The 19057-nt window shown below is 51.2% G+C and overlaps 1 protein-coding gene across 4 annotated transcripts; it reads right to left on the bottom strand.

Annotated features, from left to right (window-relative positions):
- Positions 1-882: 882 nt before the first annotated feature.
- Positions 883-19040, bottom strand: HAGH (hydroxyacylglutathione hydrolase). Of its 4 annotated transcripts, none has more exons than XM_033101180.1 (10): positions 18887-19023; positions 18460-18594; positions 15807-15982; positions 15198-15262; positions 13038-13155; positions 12059-12167; positions 8559-8662; positions 8143-8244; positions 1540-1619; positions 883-1180 (listed from the first exon to the last, which is right to left on the bottom strand). In XM_033101180.1, the coding sequence occupies exons 3-10, from the start codon at positions 15909-15911 to the stop codon at positions 1081-1083; spliced, it is 783 nt and encodes a 260-aa protein (XP_032957071.1). In that variant the 5' UTR covers positions 15912-15982; positions 18460-18594; positions 18887-19023; the 3' UTR covers positions 883-1080. The 4 variants fall into 4 exon arrangements, with proteins under 4 accessions (XP_032957071.1, XP_032957070.1, XP_032957069.1 ...); XM_033101179.1 differs by having other exon boundaries at positions 18456-18594; XM_033101178.1 differs by lacking the exon at positions 18460-18594 and having other exon boundaries at positions 18887-19040.
- Between the last annotated feature and the right edge of the window lie 17 nt (positions 19041-19057).

Below are 19057 nucleotides of genomic sequence, written 5' to 3' on the forward strand. Positions count from 1 at the left end.
AAGGACCTGGGTGCCGTCAGGACACCCGTGGCTGCCTCTCCCGGTTCCTCCTGCTTAGACGCCTGCTCGTTCTGCCTGGGACAGGCCGTGGCACATCAGCATCCATCCATCCGGTGCACCCAGAGCCCAGGACTCGCCGGACACTGCGGCTAAGGCCGTGCTTGGAGTTTTCAGGCAAAGGCAGAGGGAACGGAGGCAGAGCGGGACCCCCATGTGGAGAGCTCAGCCTCCGGCCTCTCCACAGGCCGCTGGGAGGAAGGATGTGGAGACCTCTCTCTGCCCAAGCCTGAGTGGATCAGACCTGCACCAAGGCTGCAAGGTGCCGATAACGTGTCTCCCAGTGAGGTGGGCACCTGGCGACTCTCCACCACAGATGCCAGCCTGGCGTCGCTCCTGTCAGCTCTTTTGCCCACACTGCTCCCTGGGAATGTCCCCGGGGTGGGCCAGCCTTTGCAGGAGCAGGGTGTGTGGAGCTGGGACCCCCACCGCACCAGGTGGCAGAGGCTCCCAGCCCGAGCCCCAGGCCTGGCCCCAGCCTCTGGCCTCCTGCGTCAGTGCCGCAGCCAGGCAGGGGCTCCTGGGCACATCAACACAGAAACGACTTTGTGAAGATGCTGACCCAGGATCTGTGAGAGGACGACTTCCTCTAGAGGAGCTGGGGAAGGGAGACTGAGGAAGAAACGGGCGCAATGCCAGATACCTCCTTGTGGTGCCAGGAAAAGGAGGGGAGGGCACCTCATCCCAGGGGTCCTGTGCTGGTGACCATGGGACTGCCGGTCTGGGCAGGGGGAACAGGAGTAGCTCTTGTCGGGGTGTCATGGGGGGCCCCACAAAAAAAATAGCCAGAGATAACACACAGTCTACAAGCAGAACTTCCAGGGATAAACACTTTCTAAATTCTTCTCTTATAAATATGCATTAAAACATTTGATAATACAATCAAAGGGCTCTGAAATTAATTTAAAATTAAACCAAGACTGAGTTTCCCTGCACTCCCAGCAGGAAGTTTACCTAACACATCTGAACACCCAAATGCGCTGGAAGGCAGCTGCCATGGGGGCTCCAGGCCCCGCAGCCACCTCAGTCCCGGGGCACCTTGAAATTGTCCTTCTCTTTGCGGATGGCCCTCATGGTGGTGACCGGGTCCGTCTCCCCCGCATGCTGCTGCACGGTCTTCTCCCTGCAGAAGCCAAGCGCCAGGCTGCAGACCCCACGCCTCGCCCGCCTGCCCGCCCGCCGGGCCGGCCCACCACCCCTCCTGGGCCTCCAGGGAAGGAAAGTCGCCTGCCCCTGGATCCTGACTCGGGTCAGAAGGGATCTCGTGCCCCTGCCAGGGCATGAAGGAAAGTGTTCCCCCTCGCCTTTAAGAAAAGGCATCTGATTCTGCGGCTACACGTAACCTAGATTTCAGGGCAGTCGCCTCCATTTGGGGTCTTCAGACGGCGTTTCGGTGAGTGGAAAACAGCGCTTGAGTGAAGCCCAGGCGAAGACGCCCGAGGACCGTGGGCCCCGCCTGCACCCGCCTGCTCAGCCGCTCACCTCACTCTCATGAACGGGTTGTAAGTGAACTCCTCTGCAATGGTGGACGGCACTGTGGGCTCCCCACTGTTGTACTTCTCCTGCAGAAGAAACATGGCACTTTACTACAGAAACTTCTAAGGATAATGTTTCAAAACAGGGTCTGACTGAGAAGGCAAAGCGAGCAGTGAGGTCGGCGGGAGGACAGGCCCTTCCTGCTCAGGGAGAGGAGACTGGAGAGTGAGTGGCACCTGTCACGCACAGCCTGTCCTCCCTCCCTTGCCGTCTTGGAGGTGGAGGGGGCCACAGAGCTTTTATTTCATTAGTAGGAAGTTTCTGTTTTACATTACAGAAGTAATAACGAGCAAAAATGCAGAAAACAGGAAAGAAGGAAGCCCCCACGGCCCCACTCCCAAGACAGCTCATGGGTCGTGCACAGCTCATTGCTGGGAACAGTGACAAGACAGATGCCCAGGGTCCTTCCCCTCAGATACAGCCCCCTTAGAGGGTGCTGCGTGCTCATCACGGGTGTACAAGGGCTCCCAAGGGAGAAGCACCCAGGAAGAGCCCTCAGCGGGCAGCTCATCACCTCAGGACAGTCTTACAGTCCGACTCCTCATCAACACTGACCAGGGGAGACACAGCAGATGCAAACGGGGCCATGTGGCCCCGTTAGCTCCTATGGAAACTCTACAGAGAGAAGGTCAGAGTTAACAGCTAGGGGTCTCCACCCTCCTCCAAACCCCTGCCCTTCTGCCGGGCTAACCTGGAAACTCACAAGTCCAAAGCTTGGACAGTAGCTGTTGGTACCCACGCCCTGGCTTCCTGACCATCGGGGTCCCTCAGACCTGAGGGTCCAGATCCCATGCTCCCCACACACTGTGAGGACTGGCATCAAGAAGTTTAATGCTTAACTGTGGGAGGTGTGTCGAGCAGAGATCTGGCAGGAGGTCAAGATGAAGGTTTATGGCTAATCTCTATTCTTTACCTTCTGGTGAAAACAAGCTTAGACTGTTTTATACTATTCCCCGTGCTTCCTCCAGTACTCTCCTAAGAAATCTTCTTCCACCTCCTATGAGGGAAGAAACCAACGCTTCTAAGGATAATTTTAAAACAGGTCCTTACATGTATAGTTGGGGAAGTGTAAGCTGTCATAACCTTTTGGATTATCTATTAAAGTGAGTGTTAACAAGTAGTGATTTTCCTACAGAAGCAGGAGTTTAAAAAGAGCAGAAATCAGTGCAATGGAAAAAAAAACCAAGGAAAATTAAGGCAAAAGTTGTTCTTTTTATAAAAAATCAACAAAATTGATTAGTAATGAAGAAAAAGAACACAAATTGCCAATGTCAGAAATGGACAAGGGGATATCACTACAGAGCCAACAGATATTGGTGGGGAGGGGATTATATTGATCTAAAAGTAAAAGCTAAAACTATAAAACTTCCAAAAGAAAACAGAGGAGAAAATTTTTGATCTTGGGAAAAGCAAAGATTTCTTAGGAGACAAAGAGTATGAACCATAAAAGAAAATTAACATGCTGGACTTCATCAAAATTAAAAATGCTCTTCAAATACAGCATGGGAAATATAATCAATAATGTTGTAAAGATTATATAGGATGCCAGATGGGTACTGGACTTATCAGGGGGATCACTTCATAGACTGTGTAGATGCCTGACCACTGCACTGCACACCTGAAGCTGAAGTAGAATAATATTGAACATCAACTATAATTTTATATATAGTCACGGGATGTAAAGTACACCATGGGGAATATAGTCAGTGGTACTGTAACAACTGTATACGATGTCAGAGGGGTAGTAGACTTAAGGGGGTATAAATGTCTAATCATTATGTTGTTTTGTACACCTGAAACAATATAAAAAAATTAAACTTAAAAAACAAATAAATCTAAAAAAAATTGCTCTTCAAAAGACATTGTTGAGAAAATAAAAGGCAAGCCACAGAATGGGAAAAACTATTCACCATACATATATCTGACAAAGGACTTATATCCAGAATATACTTTTTTAAAACATCCTCTTATTATTCAATAAGACAATCCAATGTTTTAAACGGGCAAAAAGATTTGAACAAACATTTCACAAAGAGGCCACTAAGCATATAAAAAGATATCCAGCGTTAGTGGGCACTGGATAAATGCAAATTAAATTTAAATGAAACACCACTATAGACCGATTAAAATGATTAAAATTAAAAAGAGTGACAATGCCACGTGTTGGTGAGGATTGGAACAGCTGGAACTGTCATACTTTACTGGTAGGAATATAAAATAATACAAACACTTAGGAAAATAGTTTGACAGTTTCTTTACAAGTCAAACAGACACCTAATATAACCCAGCCGTTCTGCTCCTAGGTATTTACTCAAAAGAAATTAAAACATATGTCACACAAAGACTTGTACACAAATGTTCATAGCAGCTTTATTCACAACAGCCAATAGGTGGAAGCGACACAAATGTCTTGACAGATGAATGGATAAACAAAATGTGGTATATCCAAACAATAAAATACTATTTAGCAATAGAAAGGAATGAATTACTGATACATGCAGTAACATGAATGAATCTCAAAATCATTCTGAGTGAAAAAAAAAGATACAAGAGTACATACTGGATAGTTCCATATATAGATAATTCTAAACAATGCAAACTAAGCTCTAGTGGCACACAATACATCAGTGGTCCTCTGGAGCCAGGGCAGAGAAAAACAAGGCATGAAGAAGATCTGGGGTTAATGGAAAGGTCCTGTGTCTTCCTGGAGTGGTGGTCATTTCACTGGTCTATATGCATCTGTCAAACTTCACTCAGTTGTTCACTTTAAAACTGATGCAGTTTATTACATGTTAACTCTACCTCAACAAAGTTGATATTAAAAAGGGAACAGTATGGAAACTGTCAATTAAATTTGAAAAGCTTGATGAAATGCTTAAATTCCTTGAAAAACATAACTCACTAACAAAACTGGTTCAAGAAGATAAAAAACTCTACTAGCCCTACACAATTTAATTCACAACAAAAAAATCTTTCCACAAAAAGATTTCAATGTCCACATAGCTTCATTGGTGAATGCTAACATTAAAGGAAGAAATAATAATCACAGAAAACTCAGAAACTAGAATGAGAAAACATTTTCCAACTCATTTTATGAGGCCAACATTGCCCTTCTATTAAGACCAAAGACATTGTAAGAAAATAAAACTACAGACCGACATCCCTTATGAACACAGACACAAAAATAGACTCTAGCAACATATGAAAAGGGTAATACACCATGACGAAGGTTCATCCAGAAAGCAAAGTTGCTTTTACATTTGAAACCAATTGATATATTCCACCATATGAACAGAGTAAAAGAAGGGGGAAGAATGATTATATAATAGATGAAGAAAAATCATTTGAAAAAGTCAACACCAACTCATGATAAAAACTCTCAGAAAAACTCTCAGGAATATAAGTGAACTTCATGAACCTGATAAAGAGGATTTATGAAAAACCCACAGCTAATACCGTACTTAATGGCGAAAGACCGAATGCTTTCCCCTTAAGACTGGGAACAAGCCAAAAATGTCCACTCTCACCACTTCTATTTAATATTGTACTGAAGATCTTAGCCAGTGCAATAATGTAGGAAAAATACACAAAAGACATGTAATTTGGAAAGGAAGAAATAAAACTGTCTCTATTAGTTGGTATAATGATTGTGTGTTAAAGAATCTATGGAAAAGATGCTAGAATGAGCTTAACGAGGTCACAAGAATATGAGGTCAAAATACAAAAATCAATTCTTTATCTAAAGACTATCAACAAATAATAATTTACAATAAAATCCAAAAACATGAAGTACTTAGGGATATGGTTAACAATCTGCGCCAGATCTTTAACACTGAAAATTACCAAATATTGCTCAGAAAAACTAAAGACTTCAATAAATGGAAAGTTACATCATGTTCATGGAAAATTTACAATAATTTAAGATCTCAATTTTCTCCAAATCTTTTGTTACAACAGTCCCAATCAAAAGCCAAGCTGACTTTTTTTGTAGAAACTAATAAGATGATCCTAAAATCTATATGAAAATGCAAAAGGCTTAGAAGATCCAGAACCAACTTTTAAAAAGAATGAAGTTAGAGGATTTATACTATCTGATTCTCAGCCTTACTCAAGCCACAGTAATCAAGACAGTATTACTGATGTAAGGATAAATCATACAGATCAATGGAACAGAACAGAGTCCAGAAGTAGATTCATGCCTACAGGGTCCATTTTATTCAGCAAACATACCAAAGTAATCCACTGAGGAAAGGAGTCTGTTCAACAAATACCGGGGGGTGCCAAAAAATGTATACAAGTGGGCCCTTTGGTCAACGTTGCTCAAGCAGTAGTTTGTTGTAATCAATCAGAAGTGTCTGGACGCTGATGGGAACCACTTTGAGCACCTCTTGTCATTGCAGAAGTCAAACGTGACTTGTATTCATCTTTTGTTATTAGTATATATTGAGTATTACAATTTTAATAGTTTTTCCTTTCTTAAAATGTGTATACATTTTTTGACACCTCTGTAGGGCTGAACACCTGGATGTCAATATGTAAAAAGGTAAACTTCTACCCTTACCTTACACCATACACAAACATTAACTTAAAATGGATCACTGACCTAAATATAAATTTATATGAACATAAAAGCTAAAACTATATACAACTTCTAGGAGAAAACAGGAGAAAGTCTTTGTGATACAGGGGTGCTGCAAATTTCTGAGATAGGGCACAAAAAGCATCAAAGAAAAAATTAATAAACTGAACTTCACCAAAAGTGTAAACTTTTTTTCTTTGAAAGACACTGTTAAGAAAACAAAAAGGCAAGCCACAAACTGGGAGAAAATATTTGAGATCAGTATCTGACAAAGACTTGTTTCTAGAATATATAAGAAATTCTTACAACTCAGTAAGAAAACAACCCAATTTTTGAAATGGACAAAAGACTTGAACATACACTTCACAAAAGACATATAAACATCAATAAGCGCGTGAAAAGACGCTCAATTTCATTAGCCATCAGAGAAACGTAAATTTAAAAACCACAACGAAATACCACTACACACCTATTAGAATGGCTAAAATTGAAAGGATCAACAATACCAAGTGTTTGTGAATACATGGAATGACTAGGCTTGCATTGCTAGTGGGATGCAAAATGGTACAACCAACTGGAAAACAGTTTAGTAGTTTCTTAAAAGTTAAACAGACACTTACCATACAACCCAGCAATTCCACTCTTAGTTATGTTCCCACAAGCAGTGAAAACATGTGTCCACACAAACGATCATAGCAATTTTACTTATAAAAATGGAAAACCAGAAACAACCCAAGTGTTCATCCACAGATGAATGGATAAACAAATTTTAGGATATCCATACGAGATACTACTCAGAAATGAAACATGAATGAATCTCAAAACCATGCTGAACAAAGGAGCCAGACGCATCAGAGCAATGTTATATGAAAATCTAGAAAACAGTAATCTGTAGTGACAGAAAACAGACCAGTAGTGGGGGACACTGCACAGAAGGAGTACAAGAACCCAGATTGAGTAGTGGAAACGTTTTGTATCGTGATTGTGTTGGGGGTTACAAACGTGCAGACATTGTCAACATTCGGTGACCTGTACACTGCTCATGCGGGAACCTTTGAATTGTATGTAAATTGTCCTCAATAAAGTTTAGTTTTTAAAAAGCAGCTAACCATGAAAAGAATGAGTTCAATATGTACGAATTGCTATGGAAAGAGCGCTAAGACCAGGTATGAAGTGAAAAGGAAGCCACAAAGCAGTACGTGTAGTATATATACAGAATGAGCTTTTTATATTAAGTAGTCATATATGCACAGAATAAAAAAGTGGGGTACTATTTATCCACTGATTAAGGATTTTTACAGGTACTGAATTTTTACAGGTACTATCTTATAAGCCCACCCCCTCCCCACCCCAAATTGATAAAGATACTCAACAAAACCAGGTGATTAATTTAAAAAACCAAAACTCTGCAAGGTAGCTTTACTCTCTGAGCTCAGCAGAAGGGGGCCCAGCCCCTGAGGCTGCCCAAGTGTGTATGTTTCTTCCTGACACCATTTCTCAGTGACTGAAGGGAGAAGACAGACACCTGGAGTCCAGGAGAAGCTCCCCGCCTACCCAGGGCATCCGCAGCTGGTTCCTAATCCCCCACAGAAGAACCTTCAGGACAGTAAGCCAACCCCTGGGCCGGGCTGCGGAGCAAGTTTGGGGCCATCGTAGAACTAAAGGCCTTTCAGACAAGCAGCCTCCAGGGCGAATGGCTGCCACAGGGTCCCACCTGCTGCCCAGGCTGCCTGGGCGCTTGTGGGAAACGCAGACTCCCAGGCCCAGCCCAGACCCACTGAGTCAGAAAGAATCTGACAGGCCACCTGGATTCCTGCGCAAAGTGGGGCAGGTGTAAGCCCTGACTTGTTCACGGCCCCGAGGAGCACTTGCTGCCCACGCAGGAGATGGCGCCATCAGTGCCCGCGACCTGGCCTCCGTATTCCCAGGGAGTCCCTTCATGGACGTGCCCCGAGGCCCAGCCCACTCACCTTGGCCCAGGCCAGTTTCTCCTGAATGGCGGTGTTGCTGGGCTCCACCTGGCGGGCGAACTTGAGGTTGTTGATGGTATATTCATGGCCACAGTACACTCTCTGAGGAAAAGGCCACATCCATGAGCCCCGAAGAGATTCGTTAATTCCCCCCTCAAATCCCTCAGAGATGGGCCTGAAGGGCTCTGGGCTGGGCCAGTGACACCCAGGGCGACGTCCCTTAGGACAAGATGTTTCTTACGTGTATGTGAGACAATAATAAAAAGTACATTAAGAGAAAGCTCACAGTTCCAGAGAAAATGCCCTCTCACTTCCCCATACACAGGGCAGCCACAGTAGGGGGTCGGGACAGGGGTGAGGGGACAGAGTGGGAGAGCAGGCTGTGTCCTCACACCCCCGAGGGGGGCGCCACCTACTGTGTCAGGAGGGAGCCGGCCCAGGACCTCGAGCAGGGCTTTGTACATCTCGTCCGCAGTCCCTTCATAGAACTTCCCACAGCCAGCCACAAATAAGGTGTCCCCTGGAAGACAAGAGGCCAGCCATGGAACAGTGGGGCTGCCAGCAGGACATACCCCCTGGAGGGGCTGGCGGGCCGCTCCTGGCTGGTGCTGACCACCCACCCCCATGGGCTGCACCCACAGCGCGGGCTCTGCTCACGGGCCCAGCCTTACACCTGACCTCCCCCCACACCCTCAAAGCCCCAAACCCAACAGAGCCGCAAAGATGACCCGCCGCCTCCCACCTGCCCCAAACCTTTTCGCTCAAGTCTCACTCACTGCACCCCGGGCCCCCAAACAGCAGCTCAAACCCAAACCGGAGGGTCACCCTGACTCCTCCCGTCACTGCCCAGTCCTGTCAGCTGTAGCACTGAGATCCCCACGCGCCCGGCAGCCCCCTCCCCGGCCCAGCCGCCCTGCATCTTCCCTCATCTCAGGCAGCCAGCACCACCCTGTAACCGCCCCGCCATCTCACCAGCGCCACCTGGGCCCTCCAGGTGCCCCTCAGTGGGACCCCAGCCCATGAGGACCCTTGAGACACAGACCTGCCACAGGCAGACTTACTCCTTCCTGCCTCCACCCTTTAGACAGCGTCCGTCTGCCTGATGCCCACCAGGTGTCTGTGCGTGGCTATTTCCCAACCCCGGTACCTTCCCTGAGAACGGGCTCCATGCCCAGCAAATGCCCATGGGCATTTGTTCTCCAGGCCCCTGCAGTGGGGGGGCCTGGGACCCCATGACATTGATGACATTCCTTTTCCATCAGCACTGGCTAGGCCTCTTCCCAGGGTGGCCCTGGCCTATGTGGCAGAAATCGAGGCTGCTCCTTGGAACAAGAGCCTCAACGCGCAGGTCAGGGGCCCTGCACCTCGAGTCTGGGGACCGGCAAGTGGCCCAGAACACCCAGAGAAGGACAGGCCGTGCAGGCACAGGGATCCCTTCCAGGGACAAGCAGCACCTGCTATTCCCACACCTGCGGACTTCAGGGGCCTCCTGCCACCAGGCCAGGGAGCCAGGTCCTCACAGACAGCATCACAGCAGCGGGGACACTAAGAGACCCGGTGGCCCCCACATCCCGCCCTGGCAGCCAGGACCACCGATCTCCCGCATCCCGGCCTCTCACTGTCTCCTTCTCACCTTCCACCATCAGCAGCGGAGAGCACGTGGGGGTATCCTACCTCCACAGCAGGCCACCCCTCCAGTCCTAGCCCTTGCAGAGCCGGCCATGGATCTAGCATCTACTGCAGCCTCCTTTCCCAGCCACCTGAGCTGTTCCTGTGACCTTGACGCTCACTGCCATAAGCTGGGCTCCCAAATCTGCGGTCCCAGGCCCTGACCTTTCAAATGCAGATGTCCCACCAGCTGACATCGTAGACCCTGCTCCCACGGCCAGGCCTGTCCCCCCAGACCACCTTCCCCTCCTCCCCTGGGCCATCAGTGCCTAGTCCTGCCCACCACTTCCCACAGCCAAAGCCACACTCTTCTCTGGACTGTCACCTCCTTCCATTACATCCTTAGGGGACGGGAGCATGGCCCTGGATCACTCAGACGGAGGCTCGAGGCCCGGGGCCCCCAATCTCCCGCCTCTGGACACTGCGGCTTCCTCAGCTACCCACACAAGCCCGCTGCTTCCTGCCCCATTAGTCCTCACCGTGGATGCCCCAGCTCCCCCACTGTGGACACATTACGATTCTCACATATTTATGATAAAAGTCACCAATAAAACAATGCACTCCCCTGCCAGCCACTGTCACACAGACAACAGCAACACCTTGTGTAGGACATGCTTCAGGTCTGTGTTTGTAACAGGCAGCCCTCCACACCTTCCAAAGTGGGACATGGTGGCTTCTAAGGGCGTCGTCTCCAGGAAGCCCACCGGGCTCGGGGGATCATCGCAGGGAACCGCCCACTCCCCCAGGTCCTGACAATCCTGACAGGCAGGCACTGCCCTCCCACCTGACAGATGGGCAGACCGATGTCTGGGCATTTACATGGCACAGTAAACAGAGGAGGGCGAGGTACTGAGGCTTTCCCAGGCCAGGTACCGCTTCCACACTCCTCTCCCCTCAGGCCCACCCCGCTGGGGGCCGGGGCGCAGGGGGCAGACTCTGCTCTCACTGCACACGCAGGCAAAACCACTTCAGCCCAATGCACACGTGGCATGTGGACCAGTTTACCTATTCTGTACCACGGTCGGACACAGCTGGATATTTTAAAGTCAGCTTAGCTTTGGGGGTCATTTTGGATTTCTAGACAAGCCGCAGAGATTGGCCACAGGCCCCTCCCACTCAGCGGGCATCTCCCTTCGTGTTAACGTCTTACGTCACCACGTACGTTTATCGCAACCACGAGCCTGCGTCCCCACATTGCTGTTAACTAAACTCCACCCCAGAGTCAGGGCACATCTCCCATTAGCACCCTTTTTTCCATGGCAGGATCCACTCTAGGAGCCCACATTGCACTCCGCCAGCATATTTTTAAACCGACTTCCACTGCAGTTGCCGTATCAGATGGTAACTAAAATTTCTGGAACACTTAGAGCTTCACAACTGTTTACGTTCACTAAACAAGTTAGGGGGCAGCTGGGCCCAGGCAGAGCCAACAGGCTTGCTCTGTGCTGGGGCTGTGTCACTCGGTCGCTCCCACTCGTTCGGGCCACTGCCTCATGCCACCCTGACCGCCCGGTCACCACAGGGCGGTTCCACTTCACCGCCCCGTGGTTCCCCAACCAGCATCAGCATCCTTTCATTTTCTCTCAGAAGAGGACAAATACCTCCGATGGCTGGAAAGGCCAGCTTGCTGTGACTGAGTGCTGTCCACACAGCCCCGTGCGAGGTGGTTCTTCCCAACCTCAGTCACCGTCACAGCTGCAGCCCCGACCTGAACTCACCCACCACCGTCTGAGCTCATCGGGGCTGCCATGCAGAGTGGCTTTGTGTAGGACACCCTGACCGTGGGCTGGCTTCTGACTTGGCCGCATCCAGCTCAGCTTACAGCCCATGGAGGGTTTGGGCAACGTGAGTTAGGCCCACACGAGATGGGTCTGAAGCTCACTGCCCTGCCCACCCGTCAGCTGCTGGAGGTGGAGGGACTGGGGCTGCATCCCCACCAGGCAGTCTCCCAAGGAAAGGCTTGTCCCCAGGGCACCTGACAGTCTGACTGGGGACAGAGAGGAGCGTATGGACAGCCCCGCCAGGAGGGTCGCTCCCACCACGTCCACCGGGCCTGCCTGCACCTCCATGTGTTTGAAGCTGAGCCCCAGGCTCTGCCCTGAGGGCTGTGGACCTCCTCACACAGCCCTGTGTGGTCTCAGCAAGAAATGCTCCGCTTCTCCACCCAGAGGTTTCCAAAGACACCCCCACGCCACCAGGATCTTTGCAAAGAACGCCCAACCCCCAGCACAAACCCCTGAACCCTCACCTGTGAACACAGCAGGGGGCTCAGAACTGCCGGGCTTGGTCACAAAGTAGCAGATGTGTCCAGAAGTGTGGCACGGAGTAGACAGGCACTTGACGTTGAGAGACCCCACCTGTGACAAAGCACGCAACGGCATGTGCTCCGAGGGCTCACAATCTCGCCTCAGACCCCATGCCTGGCCCGCAGCAGCACGTGGATCTTGCTGGCACGCGTGGGACGCAGCCCGTGCGTGTGTCCCCAGGAACAGCGACCGCCCCGGAACCTGGTATTTGCTGGTGTGCAAAACTAAAGGGGCTTATTTTGTATTTTTCCCTCGAAATCAGACCAAATCTGAACCAGGAATCTTGCTAGAAAAGGTGGTTTTCCTTCGTAGGTGTTTAGCCTTTTTTTCTGTTTTCCTTCTGTCTCCACTCCTCCCCCCACTTCTTCACTTCAAAAATGTGCAAACCTACAAAAAAATTGGAAATAAAGATGAACCTTTACCGGAGTCACCAAATGCTGACCGTTTGCACGTCCGCGGCATGTGCTTGCCCCACTCATGCATTTTAAGTCGCACACATCCTGACAGATTGCCCCTCGATCCTCCAGTTACACACCCCAAGAAGAGGTCACCCTCCTGCATGCCCTCAGTCTCATCATCACGTCCAGGAACTTTCGCATCGACATGAGAAGGCGATTCCATGTGGAGTCCGGCTGTCTCTACGCTGTACCCTCGGTGCTTCCCCCTGATCTAGTCACCATTTGCACACTGATTTGATTGAGATGCTCTCAACAGAGGGGACCGTCCAGGCCCAGGGACCCCAAGAGGCCCTCTATCCATTTGCAGGTCAGGCTGTCTCCAGAGCCCAAGCCCTGACGTGTCCCTCTGGGCCCCTGGGGTAACGGAGGGGACAGCCAGGAGGGGGAGGCAGCGTTCCCACCGTGCCCCCGCCCCACACTGTGCTCTAGGGCCTGGAGTCCCTTCCCTGGGCTCCCTCCTCACCTGCAGAGTGGACAGGTGTGTGACCTTGTGAGTCAGGGCCCCAATCCGGTCATCGCCCCCGTATACTTTCAGCCCAGGCTCCAGCTTAACGAGCTTCTCATTCCCGCCAGCGTGGTCCCTGGAAGTAGAAAAGGAGAGCTGGGGCTACCGCTCCTGTGAAGGGGGTCTGCTTGCTTGTAAACCCTGGCCAAATGGAATTTTTATTTGCCCAGTGATGTTTCTCAGAAGTAGAAACACATCTTCCAACACAGGAAACTGGCTTCTTGTCTGCCATTTAGCTTCACTGAAAAGAATGGCCTCGGGCACCCCGTTCCCAGGTCAGGCATTCCCATGCCCCTGCCCTGTGGCTGCAGAAGCTTCGAGAGCTGATGAACCAAATCACAGACACCTGGATACTCCCTAGCCAAAGGTGCCCACGCTATGGGCACCTCAGAGCCACCTGAATCAGATCCGACTCCCACCCCCACAGCCCCAAGCAGTTAACCTGGGGGTGGCCTGCTGGCAGGTCTAAAAGCCCCTATGATTCTGACCCACCACCCTGAGCAGATTGTGAAGCTGTCTTCTAAATGGCAATGCCCAGCCGCCGGAGGGCGATTTGTCAGCCCAGTGGCAGGCCAGCCTGGTATCACCTCCCAGGTGACTAACGTGTGGCCAGAGCTGAGGCACCTCTGACCCTTCATCCAGGGGCTGCCAGGGCTTCCCTGGGGACAGCCTGAGCTGCACTTTAGAAAAGGGGTCAGGAGGAGCTCCATTCCCAGGCCGTGTGGGGCTAGTTACCCCAGGGCGAGCCCAGCTAGGCCCTGAACACAGCAGGGACAGGGCAGGGAGTGTGAGACACCGGAAGATCGGCCGTTCCAGGACAAGGTGAGGGCTTTCGGGTCTCCAGAGAATGCCTGATGCCTGCTCCTCACTACACATTCCCCTGTGGGCTCTTCTGCTGGGCCCAGAAACAGCAGGGCGGAGATCACAGGAGGCGGGCCTGCTGCCTGTCTCAGGCCGGGGCCAGCCTGACAGCATGCTGACGGCCGATAAGGGGGAGGGAGGCACGGGCGCTCTGGAGCCCAGTTTAGGGCCTGGTTGGGGGTTTATGTTCTATCACAAACACAAGGTGCTGAGAAAATCCTCTAAAAAAGTGCAGTCTGACATGGGGGTTACTTAGCATGGGAAAGAGAAGCAAAGCCCTGTGGAAGCCCAGGAGTCGGGTGGCGGCTCAGTGTGGGCAGATTTCAGCAGAGAAAGCGGCTGCACTAAGTAACCTTGGCCAAGGTCAGGGCTGCTCCACGGCCCGTCCCTACGGGAATCGGCACCTGATGCCCCAGCGGCTAAACGACCCCAAGACTCAGCGACAGTTACATCGACCCAGACTTGCCACCATTTAACATCTGGCCAAAACATCCATGCAACACTCCAGGTGAAAAGCCTCACTTTTTACCAGGAGGAGGAGGCCCGAGAAGAAGAGCTCCTCGGGCTGAATTACAGCCGTGACACAGACACAGGTTCATGCCAAGGCGCTAGCTGCCCTCGAGCAGTGATTTGGGAAAGAAAATTCAAAGCCAAATAAACATTGTTTTTTGGTTTTGACACTCAAAAATTTCAAAAATCCAAAAGAAGGGCTTTGGACCAACAACTCCAGTTCCTAAACCCAAACACAGGTGCTTTTTCGTCCTTTAGCCTTCAAATGTCAAAAACACACACACAACCTCTCCAAATATGGCTGCTGATTTTTTGAAAAAACTGATGTCTAGTCTACTTTCTTCCCTGATGTCAAGGCCAACATCCCATCACACAAGCCCCAGCGTTTTCAAAGACGCTGCTGGGGGTCCTCCCACGGCAGAAGGATCCACAGCGCGAGCATCTTCCCACAGAGGCCCCAAGTTACCAGACCCCGTCACGGGGCCAAGGGTTCAGGGCCTGGGGGACTAAGGGAATCGGGCAGCAGCAAAGAGGCGGAAGCCCGAAGCCGTCTCAGAATCCCACTGGAGGCCAACCCTCAGCTGCATGGTGGACACAGCTGTGGGGGCAGACGTGACCTAGGCTGCCAGCTGCTGGAGGCCCAGAGAGCCTGTGAGAACCCCGCCTCCCCCACCACCCTCGGGTGTGCCTGGCATGGAGCTATCCGGCCCAACCAGCTCGGCTCGGCCTCCACGGCAAAGCACTTACCAATGGTGGTGGGTGGTAAGCAGTGTGGTCAGCTTCACGCCGTGCTTCTTCACCGTTTCTATAACCTGCAACCACGTGGGAGGCAGGACAAAGACCACTGTCACACTCTCACTGCCTGCGCGCCAGCCTGCAGGATGGGGGTGCCCAGAGGAACCCAGGGGGTACCACGAGGGGTCGGGACCAATCCTGACCCTGACGACTCAGCGAAGCTTCAGTAGAGCAGGGTGAAGGTGGTCTTTTCCTCTCTTGATCCATTTGGCAGCTCAGTGCACCCCCTCCCCTCCTTGCCCCCCTCCCCCTCCAACCTCTCCAAGCTCCTCTGGCCAAGGGCACAAAACCTCAAGGAAGAGAAGACAGCACCAAGGACAGCTCCTGCTTCTCCGCCCAGGAACTTTACAGACAGAAGCCCTTTTCTGTCCACGCCAAAGCCTCTGGTCGCCCCCACCCCTTTCACTGGTCCTTTGCCCTGAGAACAGTGGCTGGACACTAGTTCGTTGGTAACAAACTAAATGGATTAATTTCCACTTAGCTTTAGCCAAGTTGCAAAAGCACCGCAGGGGTCAAACCCATCAGAGGATGAAGAACTGGTGCTGGGGCCACGCCTCCCACCTTCTGGGGCTGCACCGGGTCCACGATGGCGGCCTCCTTGGTGTCCTCATCAATGACCAGGTACATGTAGTTGTCAGTCAGAGCAGGCAGTAACTCAACCTTCATGGCGCCCTGTTCCACGGTCAAGCTCTTCCTCAAATCTGTGTGATGGAGAAGGCTTCCCAGCAGCGCTGGACCTGAAGACAGAGTGAAGCTTTGGTCAGTGTCCACGTGAGGCCACGTGACCCAGCAGTCGGGGCATCCCAGGGATGAGACATCCCGGGACGAGATGCAGCGAGCATCCAGTGTGAGGCTCGCTTTGCAGGGTTTTCTAAGCTCCTTGATTAGAGAAGAGAATATCCTTATTTAACCATATCATTAAGGAGAATCTAGAAAATGATTTGTGTTCATCTCCATGGAAATCAGCTCTTTCAGATTTATAATCCTTCTTTTCTTTTTCAAGAGTTCCAAAAGCACAGAAGTACTGGCCTAAGGCTGTGATTCACACTGTCTGCATAATGACTAGGGTCAGTTCTGGCTTGTTCGCAGAGGAACCCAGAGTGACAGTGCCAAGTCGGGCTGTTTCTCACCCACAGCACACTGCTGCCTCTCCAGCTAACACAGCCTGAGTCATCTACAGTTACTCACGGCCCTTCTCGGGCCTCCAGCCAGAGAAGAAAACAATCTTCACATTCGAATGGCAGGAACTAGAAACTTGGATAAGGCACAAAAACCACCAGGGCCTGAGACATGGAAAGTTGGCCACCATTGTTCTAGATTCAGGTGTGCAGGGTACAGAATCACCATCCAACGGAGCCAAAGGACTTGCCAGGGTGGCCAGGAGTGGCCGAGGGGCAAAAGCTTCCTCCACCCAGCGGACAAGTGCCAGAATATTTTCAACAATGAAACTCCTATTATTCAATCTAAAAATTCACGGAGGCCCCAATAGCACTTTAAGTCTTAGCGTGAAAGGGACTAAAACAGCCCAACAAAAGGTCACAGAAGACAGCCATGAAATTCTGGGGTAGGTGCTGGGATGGGGGCCTCTCCCAAAAGAGATCCAGAAAGCAGGTAGCACCCTCTGACTGATGACAGGCCACATTTCTGGGGACCGTCTACTGCAGAATTCAACCTTATCTGCCATGGCCAGGGAAACTGCCTGAACTGTAGTTCTAATGAGCACACAAAGATATCCAATCCCCCCTTTCCTTTGACAACCAGCTGGGCATTTTACAGGCCCTTCTCCTCATGCACAGCAAAACAAACATTTTTGTATAATCGAGTTGGTGATGTTTCACCTGCCCTGAGCCCCAGTGCTAGCCGAGCCTGAGCAGGCCTAACTATACAGAGTGTGCATGCGTATTGGGGGTGGGAATGGAGGTGGGAGGAGAAAAGAAGGATTAAAAGAGAACTCCACGATTCTGGGAGCATCCTCCTCAAAAGGGGGCCCCGTTTATGTATTTCCCATAGAACATTACCAGGACTGCCCAGGTGAAGGGAGCGTTATTTACAGTTGGTACTACAAGAGCCAGGGGGACCTGGGGAAGATGCTGTGATCTCTAAGGAAAGAATCCATCTGGTGTGATCGCCACCAGAAACCTTCCTTTTTCCAAAAATTCCTATCACCTAGCCCGCCACTGCCTGAGAAAGGCTCCCAGCTCACTGGTTTGCAACTGTGATTTTTCGTGTAACCCGAGGGCACGCACCTGCAGCCCACAGCCTAGACCAAGTCCTGAGACATGTTTTATTTGACTTCTTTTGAATGGAGCCCGTACTTCTGCGACGTGTCAACGGGCTGGGCCTCCCTTCGAAGGAGGCAGCCACAATCCTGGCAATTCCCTGCAGTCCCACTTACGCTATCTGCCCAGCTCCTGACACAAAAACTCTTAGCCCTGACGCTTTGATAAGTGGCCCTAACTAGCATGGGGAAAAAGAACAAAAGCAAAAAAGGCAAAATCAGGATCTTTCTTCAGTAATGGCGACACATCAACCACTCCGTCCAGCATTTTGACTGCTGTCAGTAGGATTTGAAAATGGCCAAGGATGGCCTGACTGCCTGCTTCATCTTACCTACCTTGTGCCCTGAGATCATTTAGCGAACAGCTAACCAGCTCCCAGAGACTCGGGTTAACCTACTGCCCCTCTTGCTACATCAGCCAGATATCAGGAAATCAAGGAGATTTCAAAATAAAGGTCCAAATGTGTCAACAAAGCAAGTGTCTCAGTGAGAATCAAATCTGACAGCTGGAAGAGCAGGCCGTTGGAGGCCAGTGTGTTCAATGCCTCTCGTGTTAGAGGTGCGGATGGAAACCGAGCAAGGGAGGGCCAGGGGTCCCACAGCTCACGGGACCCAGTCGTACCGGAACCCACGTATTGCTCCAGGGCTCTGCCCTTTGTCGTCACTTTAGAATCACGTGCCTTAGGTTCTTTTGTCAGCAAAAAGCTCACCTCAAAAGATGTGATTGACCTTGTGGAGAATCTACCCAGCATTTCATGGGGCTCTAGGCACAGCCACGTCACCCCCAGGGCATTAGAAATACGGGGTTTGTGTGGGCTGGAGAAATGAAAAGATGTGGGGACCCCCTCACTACCCAGTGTCAAGAAGGACGAGGGCTGCTCGGCTGACGCCAGGTAGGCAGGTCCGAGCGCCCGGAACACAAGGCTCCTTACCTACCACAAATCCGCCAGCAACCCCCGCTGACAAGTCACCCCACTCTGTCTTCAGCCCTGTCAAAGTCTGACCCAACTGCTGTGCAGCCTTTCTCGACCCCAACCGGCCTGCCCGCCGCGGTCAGCGAAAGTTAAAATCCTGTGTCGATAAAAAAAAAACAAAAAAAAAAAACAGCGTCAGCCGCGGCGGCCGGCGACTCCCTGCCGCCCCACCGGCGCGGGCCCGCCCACCCGCGGGCTTCGTCCGCGCCCAACGCCCGGCTGCGGGCCGCGGGCGGAACGTCGCGGCGAGCGCAGCTGGCCTAACCGCCTTTACACGGCTGTGACGCGGGCCAGGACCCTCGGACCTGGAGGCTCCGGGCTCGTCCCCGACCTCCCGCCCCTGCCGCTGTCAGCCCTGCCCCAGCCCTGGCCGGCCCCGGCCGACCTACCCAGGCCGTGGCGAGCGCAGGCGGCTCCCAGCACGGCTAGACTCCGGCGGCCGAGCAGCCGGTAGCCCAGCACCATGACAGAGGCGGCGGCGCGAGGGGAGCTGTACAAGTGCCGCGGCCAATCAGTGCCCGCTTCGCTCCTCCTCCCCACCTCCTGACCAATCAGTGCTC

Source organism: Rhinolophus ferrumequinum (genome assembly GCF_004115265.2).
Source record: "Rhinolophus ferrumequinum isolate MPI-CBG mRhiFer1 chromosome 15 unlocalized genomic scaffold, mRhiFer1_v1.p scaffold_54_arrow_ctg1_1, whole genome shotgun sequence".
Classification (NCBI taxonomy): domain Eukaryota; kingdom Metazoa; phylum Chordata; class Mammalia; order Chiroptera; family Rhinolophidae; genus Rhinolophus; species Rhinolophus ferrumequinum.

What these genes read in the sequence shown, in the direction of transcription:
- HAGH (XM_033101178.1), bottom strand. Translation starts at nt 18,962, where the DNA reads ATGGTGCTGGGCTACCGGCTGCTCGGCCGCCGGAGTCTAGCCGTGCTG. An exon ending in CTTACCACCCACCACCATTG is followed by an intron (nt 13,156 to 15,197) that starts GTAAGTGCTTTG and finishes TTCTACTTCCAG; the next exon opens with GGACCACGCTGGCGGGAATG. An exon ending in AACCCGTTCATGAGAGTGAG is followed by an intron (nt 1,181 to 1,539) that starts GTGAGCGGCTGA and finishes TGGCTTCTGCAG; the next exon opens with GGAGAAGACCGTGCAGCAGC.